This window comes from Malaclemys terrapin, chromosome 2 (genome assembly GCF_027887155.1).
Source record: "Malaclemys terrapin pileata isolate rMalTer1 chromosome 2, rMalTer1.hap1, whole genome shotgun sequence".
Lineage (NCBI taxonomy): Eukaryota > Metazoa > Chordata > Testudines > Emydidae > Malaclemys > Malaclemys terrapin.
In genome coordinates, this window is record NC_071506.1 from 127,218,521 (window position 1) to 127,234,707 (window position 16,187).

General features: G+C 42.9%; 1 protein-coding gene across 3 annotated transcripts in view; it reads left to right on the forward strand.

Annotated features, from left to right (window-relative positions):
• ZMAT4 (zinc finger matrin-type 4) overlaps positions 1-15,345 on the forward strand; it is a 166,877-nt gene extending 151,532 nt beyond the window's left edge. For 2 of the 3 annotated variants that reach the window (XM_054019508.1, XM_054019507.1), the window contains exon 7: positions 14,887-15,345. In XM_054019508.1, the coding sequence (XP_053875483.1) occupies positions 14,887-14,902 (16 nt within the window). In that variant the 3' untranslated portion in view covers positions 14,903-15,345. The remainder of the gene's footprint in view (positions 1-14,886) is intronic. The other variant, XR_008443946.1, reaches the window with a different exon arrangement.
• The last annotated feature ends 842 nt before the right edge of the window (positions 15,346-16,187 follow it).

A 16,187-nucleotide genomic window follows, 5' to 3' on the forward strand; every position in this document is an offset into this window, starting at 1 on the left:
GTAATTTCTGAGCCTTGTTTTTTTCCCTCAAAGAGCAAGCCTAGCCTTTCCCCCTACAATTTCCACAGCTGATGTGAGCCCTTCTAAGGTGCCTAGTGTGAATCACATTTGCTGTGATCTTATTTATTCGTTATGTGTCTGAATGGCCCCCAAATTAGGGTAATTTTTTTTATATTACATAAATTTAGGCTAAATCCACTGGCTGAACCTAGCATCCATTTCTTGCACATTGTCATTCTCCAGTCATTGTCTCAGATGTGTTTATCTTAGCATAGTCACTGCATTGCTGTAGGATTTTCCACCTGAAGAACTTGACATGCCCTAGATTGCTTTGGTTTGCATGAAGTCCATTACATCATGGGCACATCTTCACTAGCAACGTTAAAGCGCTGCCGCAGCAGTGCTTTAACATGGCTTGTGTAGTCGTGGCATAGTGCTGGGAGAGAGCTCTCCCAGTGCTATAAAAAACTCACCTCCACGAGGGGCATAGCTCCCAGCGCTGGGGCTGGTGCACTGTCTACACTGGGGCTTTACAGCACTGAAACTTGCAGCGCTCAGGGGGGTGTTTTTTCACACCCCCGGGCGAGAAAGTTGCAGCGCTGTAAAGTGCCAGTATAGACAAGCCCTATGTTAGCATGAGCCCTGGCCTATGTCCCCAGTTGCTGATAATCCACTGGGAGGGTGAGGTTGTAGGAGCACAAAATAATTGCAACATCTGTGATGCCAAAGGGTAGCTGTAAGAACGTAAAAACAGCTATACTGGGTTAGACGAGTGGTACACCTTCCGACAGTGGCCAGTGCCAGATGCTTCAAAGGGAATGAATAGAACAGGGCAATCATCAAGTGATCCATCCCCTCTTGTCCAGTCCCAGCATCTGACAGTCAGAGGCTTAGGGACACCCAGAGCATGAGGTTGCATCCCTGGCAATTTTGGCTGATAGTCATTAATGGATCTATCCTCCGGGGACTTATCTGATTCTCTTTTGAATCCAGTTATACTTTTGGCCTTCACAAAGGCAAAGAGTTCCACAGGTTGGCTGTGCATTGTGATAAGAAGTACTTCCTTTTGTTTGTTTTAAACCTGATGCCTATTAATTTCATTGGGTGACCCCTAGTTCTTATATTACGTGAAGAGTAAATAACACTTCCTTATTCACTTTCTCCTCACCATCCATGATTTTATAGACCTCTATCATATCCTCCTTCAGTCATCTCTTTTCCAAGCTGAAGAGTTCCAGTCTTCTTAATCTCCTCATACGTATGCTGTTCTATATTCTTAATCATTTTTCAGAGGGGTAGCCATGTTAGTCTGAATCTGTAAAAAGCAACAGAGGGTCCTGTGACACCTTTAAGACTAAAAGAAGTATTGGAGCATAAGCTTTTGTGGGTGAATGCCCACTTCAACAGACGCGTGGGCATTCACCCACGAAAGCTTATGCTCCAATACTTCTTTTAGTCTTAAAGGAGTCACCGGACCCTCTGTTGCTTTTTAATTATTTTTGTTGCCCTTCTCTGTACCTTTTTCGTTTTTAATAAATCTTTTTTGAGATGGTGCAACCAGAACTGCATGCAATATTCAAGGTGTTGGCATATCAGAGATTTATATAGTGGCATTATGATATTTACTGTCTTATTAACAATCCCTTTCCTAACGGTTCCTAACATTCTGTTCGCTTTTTTGACTGCCACTGCACACTGAACAGATGTTTTCAGAGAACAATTCACAATGACTCCAAGTTCTCTTTCTTGACTAGTAATAGCTAATTTAGACCCCATCATTTTTGTATGTATAATTGGGATTCTGGTTTCCAATGTGCATTACTTTGCATTTATCAACATTGTATTTCATCTGTCATATTGTTGTCCAGTCACCTAGTTTAGTGAGATCCCTTGGTAGCTCTTCATAGTCAGCTTTGGACTTAACTATCTTGAGTAGTTTTGTATCATCTGCAAACTTAGCCACCTCACTGTTTACCCCTTTTCCAAATCATTTATGAATATGTTGAATAGGACTGGTCCCAGCACAGATCCTTGGAGGACCCTGTTACTTACCTCTCTCCATTCTGAAAATTGAGCATTTATTCCTACCCTTTGTTTCCTGTAGTGACCAATGAAGCTCCAAAAATGGGTGGTGTGGAACAGAGGTCACTGCAAGGCAGTGGGTTGATTTAGCACCTTCCCATAGGACCTCCAAATAAGCAAGGATGGATGATCTCATGGTTAAAGTGACTGGGATTCAGGAGATCTCAGTTCAATTCCAGGCTCTGCCCCAGAGTCCTTGTGTGACCGTGGGGGAGTCGCATAATGTCTTGTGCCTCAGCTCTCCATCTGTAAAGCTGGATGATAATATGTCCCTGACCCACAGTGGCATTGTGAGGCTTAGGGTTTGTGTGGCACTCAGCTATTACGTGGACCAGAGCTGTATAAGCAGAGCTCTATCTGCCAGAAAACAGAGCTGCCCGTCTTTACCAGCAGAATCCCAGAAGAACAACAGCTGTAGTCTTGTGCTGGGATTAGCCCCTGCTCTCTGATGCAGAGAGCTGTCATTTACCCTCACCCTGCCAGTTCCAGCCTTCCTGAGTCTGCTCCTACATGGGAAAAATCTAGAAGAGCTTTAGGACCCCTCCCACCCTGAGGCTATCACCCAGCACTAATTTCAGAGGCAAGGGTTATTTTCAATAGACTTTTTTTATTGTTCGGACAGCAAAGGCTAAAGCAAATCATTTGCATACCAGAATAGCCTCATGGATGTAATTTGAAATAAATTGGATGGTAAATAGAGATCTGCTAAAGAAGCTGTCTCTCATTCTGGCAACATCAGCAAGGTTGCCTTCTGCACAGTTACCTATGTAACCTCACATTTTTGATTTTGTATCCATTCCTCATACTTTATTCAGCTCTTCAATCACCAATTGCATATTTTTAGTCATCTGCAATTAACAAGGTGTCATCTTCAAATCTTAGAGATTGGTCCTTGTAGAAAGATGTTTCCTCTGTATCCCAGTGTTGTTTTTCTGAATTTTTCCTCCCAACTTGCTCTGATGAAAATTTGAGAGAGAGAGAATCTCTAGCCCCTTGGACTGTAGAAGAAACCTAAAGCAGAATGTTTCCACTGCAGAGCTTTGGAATTTCCTCAGCTAGTGCTTAAGATCTGGGTAAAGAATTTGCAACATTCAGCTGCAAACTCACTAGCTGGTAACTCTTTCTGATCCTTTTATGTCCTCCACTAGAGGGAACAAAACCGAACAAAAAGATGGAAGGGTTTGAATGGAGCTCAGAATAAAGTTTGGAGAAGTTGGAAGAACCCTACTTTGTGCCAAGATTGTTTGACAAAAGTAATTCTCAGAGTTATTCAAACTCAAGGGCATCGTTTGTTCACAAGAGCAGCATACTGGCAAAACAGAGAACTGGGCCTATTGCTACACCTGCTAAAAAGACATCAGGGTGGAGGAAAATATTATACAGAACATCAAAGGGAAGTAAGGTGTGTGAGAGAAAATGGCTGCTACCTGCAATTTCTTCCACATCCCCCAGAAAGAAGGAAGACTTGGAACCTTTAAATCCTCCTATTATTTTGGCTGAGGTAACCCTGTCAGAAGGAGATTACAGCTAGTAGTTTGGGCCTAGAAGGCTTCTAATGGTTCATTACCACATCTGGGCACCAGAGAGGCAAGTAGCATTGTACCCTTTTAGTGTCAAGACCCAGTGGAATGTTCAAATATTCCCAACGCTTTCTAGAGCTGTGAAAAAAGCATGAATTATTGAGCAGGAGGCCCCTGTCACTTTCATCTTGGCAAAAAGTGAGGACGCCTGCGTTAAAATCACAGTATCACTCACAGTATCACTCACGTGGACAGTTTTCCTTTTTTTAAAAGGACCTTCTGCTGTTTCACAAATGAATATTCTTATTGCTCCTTCTAAATATAGTGTCTTATCACTTACTCATAAGTATTTAAATCTGGTAACGTCTCACGAGTCCTTCATGGGCATTTAATAAGAGGGGAAACCTACTATTAAATTCATAGGAAAGTATGTTACAAATGTAATAATAGAATGCCAATTAGAGATGTTCATCTGACCAATTTCTATGGGAAATGGCTTTGATTATTCTATTTCCTCTATTCATTGTTCATTCTTCTACCATTTTCTTTGAGGCTAAGTGACTCAGTAGATGAATATAGAATTCTTCATCTCCTATAGCGAAGTGCAGATGTGTAAGACAGAATAGGGTTGGCAGTTTGGATTTACACAAAATAAAATCTTCATTTTTATAATTGGTCTGGAACAGATTTTACTCGCTCATTTGAAGAAATTCTTGGGGCTGTGTCCTCTTTTAGATGGGGCTGATGGGGGATGATGCGCTAGAAGGGTCTGTTCTAAGATACTCTGTGCTGGCCTGGTATAGTCTTAGTGATAAGATAAAGGGTTCTCAACAATTACCGTTCCTCCCCCCAAATCCCCCAGTCCAGCACCAAGCTCATCTGGACCAAATCTGTCCCTGGAATACATTGCTTCATGTAGGAGTCTCTTCTATTTATAGCAAGCAGGCAACTGAACTGAAGCAAGCATTTCTCTGGGGCTTGGATGAGTGTGCAGTATGGGTATTACAGTAATAAGGGCTAAAAGATCTTAGAAAGTTCAAGCATTATGCAGGTCTGCCCTAACACAGATGATGCCCATGGCTATGAAATCAGTGCAGATGGAGATGTTTTACTTAAGATCTTTGGCATAGCACTGGCAAATGTTGTTCTAATCATTTCTCAGCCAGTGAACTTCAGTGATTCAAGACACATCCATTCTTTCAGCAATATACACTCCTGTCTATTACAGCATTCTATTCTTGTGATATTTTATAATCTAGGGTTACTCCTGGTTAGCTGCTTATGCTAAGGCTTTTGGGGCAGCTTGATTAGTTTAACTAAGCTGTTGTCTTACAGGCCTTGAGGCTTGTAGATTCATTGCATTATTGCCTTAATTTATATCTATGTCTTACCTAGCCAGTACCTATTCCTATATGCTGCACCCCTTTAAACATTCCTGTTATCTTTGGTTAGTGATGATACTTTCCCCTTATCCTTTCAACACAAAGGATTTGCTAGTGAACTGCTGTATCCAAGGCAACAAAAAACAGTTTATGAACCTGGCACACTTTCAAAAATGTTATATAAAGGAAAGACATGCCCTCTTGGGACAGATTGGGCATGGAAAGATGATCACACCCCAAAATTACCCAGCAGATTAGGCTTCTGGAGAGCAGCTGTAAGACAAGAGCCATATAAAACAAGAGTGAACCAAACAATAAATTTATATTACAGCTACTGAAAGCGTTCCAGAGGGTAACACACAGCCAATCCATCCCCAAATTATGCTTTAAATAACTCACTGAATAGCAGCCTTTGAGCTGCTGCTTAGCGGACCATGTTATTCTGACCGTCCTTCATTTCTCAGCATAAAAGCTGATGGTACTGGGACTCGGTCGGCAAAGCTGGGACTCAAAGTCCATCTAACTGACTCTACACATTTCCCCTCTTTCTCCCCACCCCACCTTTCATTACAGGAGTTTCAAAGTCAGATCTGAATCCTGGATGCCTGTCTGCTGAACTTGGTTGACCAAAGATGGGAAGAAGTGGCAGGGGGAAAGAATTGCTAAAATTGACTAGGTTGATATTTCAGCATTTAATAAGAGATGTAGAGGGATGTAGCTAGCGTTGTCAGCTCTGATTTTCCATTGGCCAGTGAATATGCAAAGCTACATCTAAAAGCCTCTTCCCCCCCCAAAAAAACATAAATATTTTAAGTTTTATATATATAAAAAAAGAAAATACAGATCCACTTGAGATCCTATAATGAACCTTAGGATTGAAGGGGTTAGAACCAGATACAGAAGAGGGTTTCTTATATAAGCAGCAAAAATCTGCGACGCTGCAGAATATGTTCACCCCAGTGGTTGTGTAGTCCTCCTTGCAGGTTTGGTGAGAGTTACACATTCATGTGCAGGGCTGATGAGTGAGAGCTACTTTTTTAAATTTTACCTTGTGAATCTATAGCTTAGATTCATAGTTCTTGCGTGCATGCATGCCCACAAACACACATGCAAATACACAAACATTCTGAAATGAGGCTGGACTCTGGAACATCTGCAGTGGGGGAGGAGAACTAAACCTTTAATTAGGGATTTGTAAACAGTGCCAAGGTGATTGAGTCATTGTCTGACTTGCTTTCCAAAAATAAATGTGTTCTTTTTACACCCCCGCCCCTGCAAAATAAACAACAAGCGAACGGAATGGCTCATGAAGCAGGAGGCATGGCATGGTGTGTGATTGTGAGTGTCCTCTTGCACTGGATCACAGTCACCATAAGCAGCCTAGTTTCCATGGGGACCAATGGCAAATGGAAGGCAGGATTTGTGCAGGGCTGCAGTAATGGGGGGAGGGATCACATTAACTGGGAACCATTTGAAGACAGTCACAAAGACTCATAGACTTTAAGGGACCATTATGATCATCTAATCTGACCTCCTGCACAAGGCAGGCCACAGAATCTCACCCACCCACTCACTCCTGTAACAAACCCCTAACATATGCCTGAGTTATTGAAGTCCTCAAATTGTGGTTTAAAGACCTCAAGGTGCAGAGAATCCTCCAGCAAGTGACCCATGCCCCACGCTGCAGAGGAAGGCAAAAAACCTCCAGGGCCTCTGCCAATCTTCCCTGGAGGAAAATTCCTTCCCGACCCCAAATATGGGGATCAGCTAAACCCTGAGCATGTGGGCAAGACTCACCAGCCAACACCCAGGAAAGAATTCTCTGCAGTAACTCAGATCCCACCCCATCTAACATCCCATCACAGACCATTTGGCATATTTACCTGCTAATAATAATTGGCCTCGTTTTTCATTGTTGATGACAAACAGTAAGTGACAAAACTCTTGGCTCTGTTCTGGTTTGTTTCATATAGTCTGGAAAGAGCCAATAAAAATGTTTCTAAAAATAACCCCCAGTTAGGTGAGTAAGATCATTCAGTACCTACAGATTCTGGACGTGAAGAAATCTTAGCATTTCATATTAATTTGTAAAAATTATTCCTTATTTATTAGCATGCACATACAGTAAACAAGGTAAAATATATTGCATTCATCACCATGTTCAACTGAAAATATCTCTGCTTGGATAAATGAACTTATGAGCCCTGTTGCAGCTCCAGATCAGTTCTCAGGGGTTTTGCATATAGAAATAAGTCTTGCAGGGTGGGAGTTTAAAAAATGCCAGTGGACCAGAAATTTAAAGGTATTTAGATGCGTAAAGATGCAGGTAGGCTCCTGGTCTGAGTCTCAAAAGCACCTAGGTGCCTAACTCCCATTGGCTAAGTGACTTACAAGCACAGTCCCATTGACTTTCATGCCAAGAGGAGGGATTTTTTTGGTTAAGGCACTGCGCTGGGATTCGACTCCTGGATCTGTCAGTGTCCCTGTGTGACCCGGGGTGAGTTACTCAGGCTGCAGCTCCCTTTGGCTTCAACTGAAGTTATGACTGCAAAGCACTTATGAAAAATCTGCCCTTTAATCTCCCTGTGCCCCATTCCCCTCATCTGAGGATGGGGGGGGGGGATTGGGTGTCAGGGCCCTGGATTCTGTTCCTGGCTTAGTTACTGACCTGCCACGTGACCTTGGGCAAGCTACTGTCCCTCTCTGTGCCTCAGTTTCTCCTCCACCCTTTGTCTCTCTTGTCTGTTTAGATTATGAGCACTTTGGGGCAGGGACTGTCTCTAGCTATGAGTGAGTACAGTGCCTAGCACAGGGGAACCCTGATCTCAGTGCAGGCCTCTAGGTGCAACTGTAATACTATTAATACTAATGAGAATCTAGACTTCAGGAAGAAGATTCTGAGCTAGAGAAACTGTCCCCTCGTGTGGCTCCAGTTCCATCGTTGCAAGGCTGTCTCTCTCATTGGTCTCTGCAGCATTTCCCATCTTGCTTTCACTGCCAGACAGATATCACACACCCATTTTGCAGTAGAATAGGGCTTTCAAAATCTGTCCCTTGTATTTGTTGCATTCAGATTCCATCCGCTCTGTTGGGCCTCACATTGATCTGATGCAACCAGCAACAACTTGGGTGGAAACTATGTTTCTTTTATTATTTTATTTCTAGCTAATAGACCATTGGGGGCCAGCTCCTCAGCTGTTGTAATTTGGTGTAGCTGCATTGGCTGCTGTGGAGCTGTCCTGATTTATACCTACCTGAGAGTCCTGAGAGCTTGAGATGTGTCTTGGCTGTAGGCGATGAGGGGCAGACGCATCAGATTCTCCTCAGCCCCTAGTAGTTAGTGTCTTATGATGTAGCTGATAATGACACCAACTTCCATGAACAGAAACTTTATCTTCCCTCTTTTCAGTTTATTTTCTTTTACCAGCAAAACTTCCCTGTTATCTGCTGGAGCTCTCACATGCTCTCTGTATTTTTATAACCAGTCATTTATCCATTCCTAGGTGCCATTTATGCACCCCACATAATTATAATTCCTTTCTCAAAGGGTTCCATTATGTTGCAGCCAGGGGTAAGACTGGCAGTTTGTGTAGACACAGCTGCACTAGCTACTCCTGGGGGAATTCTGCACCACTGTGCATGCGCACAATTCATGTCCCCCACAGATTTCTTTGCTTCCCTGCAGAAAAATTACTTTCTGAAGGGGAAGCAAAGGGAAGCCTCAAGAGCGGTCATGTGCCCCTCCCCAGCAATGTGAGCACATCGTTTTGGGTATCTGGAGCAGCTGGCGGAGAGGTAAATCACTGCAGGGAGAGGGGGGGATGTGGAGCTGGGGATGCCTCAGCTGGTGGTTCCTACCCTGCCCAGCTATTAGTCCCGTCTGGGCTGGGAAGGACGGGACTTGCTCTTCCCCTGAAAGAGCAGCCTGGGCCAGGTAAGACCCACGCCCAGACCTCCCCCACCTGCCCCGCCGGCTACAGAAAGCTCTGCCTCTCCCACCCCCATTGCTCCTCAGCCATGTGGATAGGGGTCACTGTATGGGGAGCTGTTCCACTGTCCACCCAATCCCTGCACCCAGAACCCCTCATCAAGCCCCCCCCCACACCAACCCTCACCCTGCTAAGCCTCACCTCCTACAGTTGGACCCCCTTCCCATCCCCCTTCACCCAGACCACCCCCCTGGTGAGCCCCCTGGCACTACAGCCCCCACCCTGATGAGTCCCCTGCACCCAGACTCCCAACCAGCTGCACCCAGACCCCCCTGCTAAACCCCCACACCCAGATCCCCTGCTGAGCCCCAACCACCTTCACCTGGATCTCCTGCAGAGACCCGTTGCTCCTGCACCTGGAACCCTGCATCAAGTCCCTGTGCATCCAGATCCCCAGCCACCCAGACCTCCCACTGAGCCACTCAGACCCAGACTGCCCCACACAGAACTCTCCCCCCACACACTGGGATCCTGCAGGGCTAAGCCTGCCTGCCTGCCTGCCCATGCCTGGTGCAGCTGGCATGGAGGGGCAGGGCCCTGGGGCATTTCTGGGGCAGGTCCAGCCCTTGTGCTATATCAGGGGTGGGTGCAGCCTCACTACCAAGTCCATGTCCCGTGCAGCCAGTGGCCTGTGCTCCCCACTGCCATGCTGGAGCCTCCACATTTATTATTGATAAATAGATTTTTGCAGAATTTTAAAATACTGTGCACAGAATTTTTAATTTTTTGCTGCAGAATTCCCTCAGGAGTAACTAGTTGTGCTGTAGCTAGCTTGCTAAAATTAGCAATGAGGATGTCTTGGTGCAGGCTTCAGTGCTGGTGGCGCAAGTGAGTACGTGCCCTGGGGAGTCTGGTGGGCTTGCACAGCTACCACTGAAGGCCAAGCCATGGCGTCCTCATTTCTACTGTTAGCAAGCTAGCTAGAGTACAGCTGGCGCAGGTCGGTCTACATGAACTGCAGTTCACACCCCCGGCTGCAGTGTAGACATACCCAAAACCAGGGCTTCAGAGGAGGAAATCAAATGAGAGAAGATGGGCCCAATCCTGTAGTTGTTACTAAAGTAAAGTTCCCACTGAGCCAATGCAAGATTGTTCCTGAATGAGGAGCACAGGATGGTGCCCAAATGAACAACTGGAGATTGGCAGTTGCCATGTCATCCTGGACAAGAGTGTTCTGAAGATCATGAACACTTGACAGATTGTTACCCATGGCTGTTCACCTAATCATTGTGCATCTTCTTGCAAAAGCCCAGGGGATTTATAGCCCACTGAGAAGCAAATGACATGCTTGGTGGCTGTGGGTTTTATTTAGACTGTGAATGCAGATGTCTAATTGGAGTTGGGTATTTATTAACATAAGCTGCTTTGCCATTCAGAAATCGGAGCTAATCAAAATATTGTAAATATCGTGCCTGGAGAAATGTCACTCTTCACAATGATTGCATTTCCATATTTTTTTCATTCTGTTTAAGAAAGTGTAAACAAATACTTACAGCCTGATGGGGTGGACACATGTGCCTAACTCTAGGATCTAACATAGGCCATGTGCACTTAGAAGGCGCTGAGACAATAATGCATAGCAATAGCTCCCCATTTCCTCTGTTCCTGTGTTATCTGGGCTTTGTAGTTGTAGTTTCCAGGCATTAGCTGCAGGCACAAAGACACGGGATGCCTGTCTGTCCATTTCATCCGACACTGCGGGATGCTGTGCAATTGGATAGATATCTGATGCCACAAGAATCCGGGCATTCATCTTGGCAAAAAGGGGACAGACTCTGCTTTCTGTCTGTCTGCACTTATATGCTTCTAATCATAGTCGTATCTGAACATCACAGAATTATCTTCTCCTCAGTCTAGTGTTCACGCACCATCTTGTTGCTTCCCTCCTTACCCAGACGTAGAAGTAGGATTCCCCCCCACCCCCATTTTCTATCCCTTGGGCAGGGGATGTGTTGCAAGACAGGTTCTTGGCATGCCTCTACACCATGCTATTATTATTATTACATTCCATTTGTATTACGAAGGCTCTAGAGGCACTGATTAGGGTCCCATTGTACTAGATTCTGCACAAACAAGGGTTGCAAAGACAGCTCCTGTCCTAAAGAATCTTGTATTCCAAGATACAAGAGATGGGGAAAAGCAGTAAATGGATGAGGGGCATTCCAATCTGAGTTCCCATATGTTGGCTGCCATGCAAAAGTGTATTTTTTACTCCCCCTGCAATTGTGCAGTTTCACTCTGTAAGTTGCTGTGGAAAAAAATAAGCTTGTCACCAATTGAGCCTTTGCACATTTTGAGATGCCATTGTTTTTCCAAAAAGCAACAGCGGGTCCTGTGGCATCAGATATCAGGAATGGCAATATACAAAAACCTGTAGGAGAACACTTCAACCTCCCTGGCCACACAATAGCAGATGTAAAGGTAGCCATCTTACAGCAAAAAAACTTCAGGACCAGACTCCAAAGAGAAACTGCTGAGCTCCAGTTCATTTGCAAATTTGACACCATCAGATCAGGATTAAGCAAAGACTGTGAATGGCTATCCAACTACAGAAGCAGTTTCTCCTCCTTTGGTGTTCACACCTCAACTGCTAGCAGACCACCTCACCCTCCCTGTTTGAACTAACCTCATTATCTCCATACTGATTTATACTTGCCTCTGGAAATTTCCATTACTTGCATCTGAAGAAGTGAGGTTCTTACCCACGAAAGCTTATGCTCCCAATACTTCTGTTAGTCTTAAAGGTGCCACAGGACCCTCTGTTGCTTTTTACAGATTTAGACTAACACGGCTACTGCTCTGATTGTTTTTCCAGTCTTTCCTGACGGAGGCCATTGCTGAGCAAGACATTCTTGTCATCTTTTGATTTCTTTGGAACAGCCTGCTTGATTGGATATGTATGATCCCAAATAATTGAATTCATCTACTGCCTCTACAGCTTGACTGTTAATCATGATGTCTGCTTGCATCCTATTAATCATGTCAGTGTGCATGCATTTCATTTTCACCTCATTCAGGTATAGACCATATTCCTTACTACATGTTTTTACAAACTCCAACATTTGTCTCGGTGGTTGTAGCAAAGAGCATCATGTCATTGGCGTATGTGAGGTCGGTTGAGACATGTTCACCAATGGAAAACCCAGCTCTTTCCACTCTGTCAAAAGCTTCCAGGTCTTGTCATATAATAAATTCTGAGTATGTGCTGAAAAGGCTTGGAGACAGAATACACCCATGTCACACGTCCTGCTCACTGGTAAACCACTTGCTGTTGCCTGCTCATTGATATCAGTACTGAGGTCACTAATTTCTTTTAACAATTCTATTGGTATGTTATCTACCGCTGGTGCTTTCCCAGGCTTCGTTTTCATAACAGTACACACCAGTTCCACTCACAGGATTGATGACTCTGGCTCTATGTGCTCCTTTCTGTCGTCCTGTATTGTAAGTGGCTCTGATGAGGCATACAGATTGGCACAGTAATCTGTCCAAGCGTGGTTAATATCATCACTTTCAGTGAGGACTCTGCCATCAGGATCTTGTATTATGCTTGATTATAGGGGAAACTTTCTGATAAGAAGTCTGACCATTATGAACATACTTACCTTTTGTAGTACTCTTTTTGTGACTCTCAAGTTCCTCATACTTTGCCCTGATGTATTCACTCTTGTCTAGTCTAGTCTGCTTTCAGATCTGCCTGCTCAGTTCTTTGTACTCTCTCCTAGGTGCTTCAGTCTTCAAGTCACTCTGTGTCATTCTGCATCATTTTTTGCTAGTCCAAACACTTTTTCTGTTAACCATAATGTGGTCCAATGCTGACATTTTGGAACATGTGATTTGGCAGATTTGAGCATGACCGTTGTCATTTCATTCCAAAGTTCATTCGGATTGTTCTCTTCTTTCACTTGTGATAATGCCTCAAACCCATCCCGTGTGAGCCTCAAACTTAAAATTAAAACTTAAAAAGATAAGATGTTTGACAGGTACACTGCATGTGGTCTTGTCCAGAATCAGCAAAGTAAGTGGCAGATTGACTTTAAATTGGCACTCCTGGTTTTCCAAGTCCTACAAGCTCCTGGCACTGGCTTCATTTGAATCCTGCTCCTTGAACCTCACATTGACTGTCCTTACGAATTACCACCGTCTTGGGAGCTCACCATTGCCTCTCAAGCTGTCAGGCAATAGTATATTCGCTTTGTTACAATGTGGAACTCCATCCCCATCACAGAAACCTTCTCATATCATCCCTCAGCACTTTCAAAAAGTACCATAAACCTTTAGGGTTTTTTTCCGCCCTATAATTGCATTTTTGCAAACAACTTCTAAATTCGACCGCATCATTTTGGTTTTATGTGGTTGCATTTTAGAGGGGTGATATTTTATTATGCTGTATTTGTTTTTATTCTGTTCTACAAGTAGCTTCCATCCTAAGAAAGCTATAGAATAAATTACATTTATCCTTCAGGAATGATCTCTCTCTCTCTCTCTCTCTCTCTCTCTCTTTCTCTCTCTCTCTCTCAGGCTAGATTTCCATTACATTTCAGGAGATATCTTTAAATACCTGAGCTACACAGCACATCTGTCTCAAATTAAAAATGTTTTTTTTTTATCTTGATGACTGCAACATTTGTTAATAGCGATGAAATTTTCCATGTGCTTTTGGTCTTGTGTAGGATACTGATTAAAATACAGAGAAGTTTAGAGCAATAACAACTATAGCAGATGAACAATTATTAAAGTAGATGGGATTCAAAGACATTTTAATTTGTCATTATTTTGCTTCTTCCAGGGATAATCTGAATAATTACACTGCCTATAAAAAGCAAATGTGTAATATTTCCCCTCAATATTAAATTCTCTCCATTCCCTTTTAATATAAGTGAAAATAAAGATGTCTCTGATACCCTCTGATGCTTTGATCAAAATATGAAAACCACTGAATGGCTTGTGCAATTTGTGTTTTTGTTTGTTTTCTTGGTGTATGGAGAAATTACTTCGATTTTAAAAGTAAACATTAGCCCATCTCACAAATTATAAATATTAGATCATATTATTTTACTGCCTGGAAATGTTCTCAGTTGTCAAAAGTATATTGCCTAGTGTGCAAAAACTCTAGTTTTATACTGAGGACTTAAAGGAAGGTGACTGTGTTTAACCTGATGATGCAGTGAAATACGTATGTAAAAAGAAGGGTGGTGCTGCCGTGAAGACACTGGTCTGGGATGTGGGTTCAGATCCAGACTCTGAAACAGACTTTCTCCATGACTATGAGCAAAGATCCTAATTGCTCTATGCCTGAATTCCCTATCCGTAATATGAGGAGGCTAATATTTCTTTACTTCCTGGAAGTGTTTGTAAGGATAAAGCTGCTTGTGCGGTGCTCAGATACTACAGGAATGGTTTGATTGATAGGTTCAGAGATATTAAGGCCAAAAAAACCATTGTGATCATCTACTCTGACTTGCTGCATAGCACGGGTCATAGGACTTCTCTGAATTAATTTCTGCTACAAGTCAATAGCTGTGGATGAATTAGAGCATCTCTCTTAGAAAAACATACAATCTTGATGTTAAAGTGTCCTGTGATGAAGAATCCACCACAAACCGTTGGTAAGTTGTTTTAATGGTTAATCACCCTCACTGTTAAAAATGTGTGCCTTATTTCTACTCCAAATTTATCTAGCTTCAACTTCTAGCCGCTGAATCTTGTTATACCTTTGTCTCCTAGGAACAATTACAAGATGGTATATAATTGAATAAGCAGTCAGGAACATAGGATGTACTCAAGGTTACATGGGTTAATGATGAAAACAGGTGCACAGAGAGACTCTTATACAGTAGCAGCAAACAAGCAAAAACAAAAACTAGGAGAAACAAGAAAGAAACTTATCTCTGCTTCCTTTTTGTATTACAGCCTGAAGAATCAATAGTGATTCATCAATCAAAAGAAGGAAAAAACATCAAGATTTTTTCTGTAAAGAAGAGTCTATTAACCAATAGAAAGGATACTTTCTTGGACAATGAGCATTTCCTATGTGGATTCATTAATTAACGTATAACTAAATCTTCACTTTGGACAAATACATGGATTTTCTTTTTTAATTTTGTGGTGAGTTAAAATATTTGGATGGATTTTTTTTTTTTACCTTTTCAAGATAATATATTCAGCGCACAGTCTAAAGTATGATAAATATCCTTTAAGAAACAGCATCTAAACATCACTCATCCTCAAAGACAGTGGAAATAAAATATTTTATTTTTTTCATATTTATTCTTAGATTTCTTCTGAGAATATAAAATTGCTCTATTAAATTATCCATGATTGTGATGTAATCAGTCTTCAACCAGAAATAAACATGATTTCTTCACCTTCTTCGGCATGATTTGTGTCAACATATAAAGAAAAAAAATGAATCATGGGGTATGTATAATGGATGAATCTTTTCCCTTCCTCTTTGTCTTCAGAAAAAATACATATGGTTCACTGAACACTGAAAGCTAAAATTAAAGAATAAAATCCTTTTCCTGCCATTCAAGTTTGATTCCTAGAAGCTAGATGGATGCTACCCCCACTATCGACTTTGCTGAATGCTAACCTATAAAAGACATTAGTCTATCCACATGATGTTCCTAGGAAGCAAATTGCCTGTTTGGAATGTTTCAAGGCAGTGGAAGGAACAACAACACCTATGCCATTCTAGTGGCACAATGTGATTAGGTGAATTGATGTTTCCTCTGTAAAATAGATATTTTGCCCAGTGCACCAGGTGTTTCTATAGAAAGTAAATGACAACAGAGGGAAAATTGTGAAAATAAAGGGGAACCCAGCTCAGAGGTGAGGTTCACAATGTGAAAGCTGGATTCCCTTATGCTCCCCTGACACCTACTTAATCCCACTTACTGAAATATAAAGGACTCTGTTAATGTGGCCCATGTACTGAGGAGTGGGAAGCAGGTGCAAGTAGGTGAGGGGTGGGAAGGACAGACAGGTGTAAATTAGGCCAACTAAGACTCCCTCCAGACTCCGTTAGACTTGCTGAATTTGACCCCAGTGCCTGACGTGTCTTTGAGACGGTTACGTATTCACGTTGCACTGGGGAACTTGACACCACGGCACAAGTCCCGGCCCCTTCCCCATGCATGGAGAGGCCTAGTGCCGAATGGGAGTGAGGGCAGGGGCATCGGGATCACTCCCATGCAGCTCATCCAGCACCT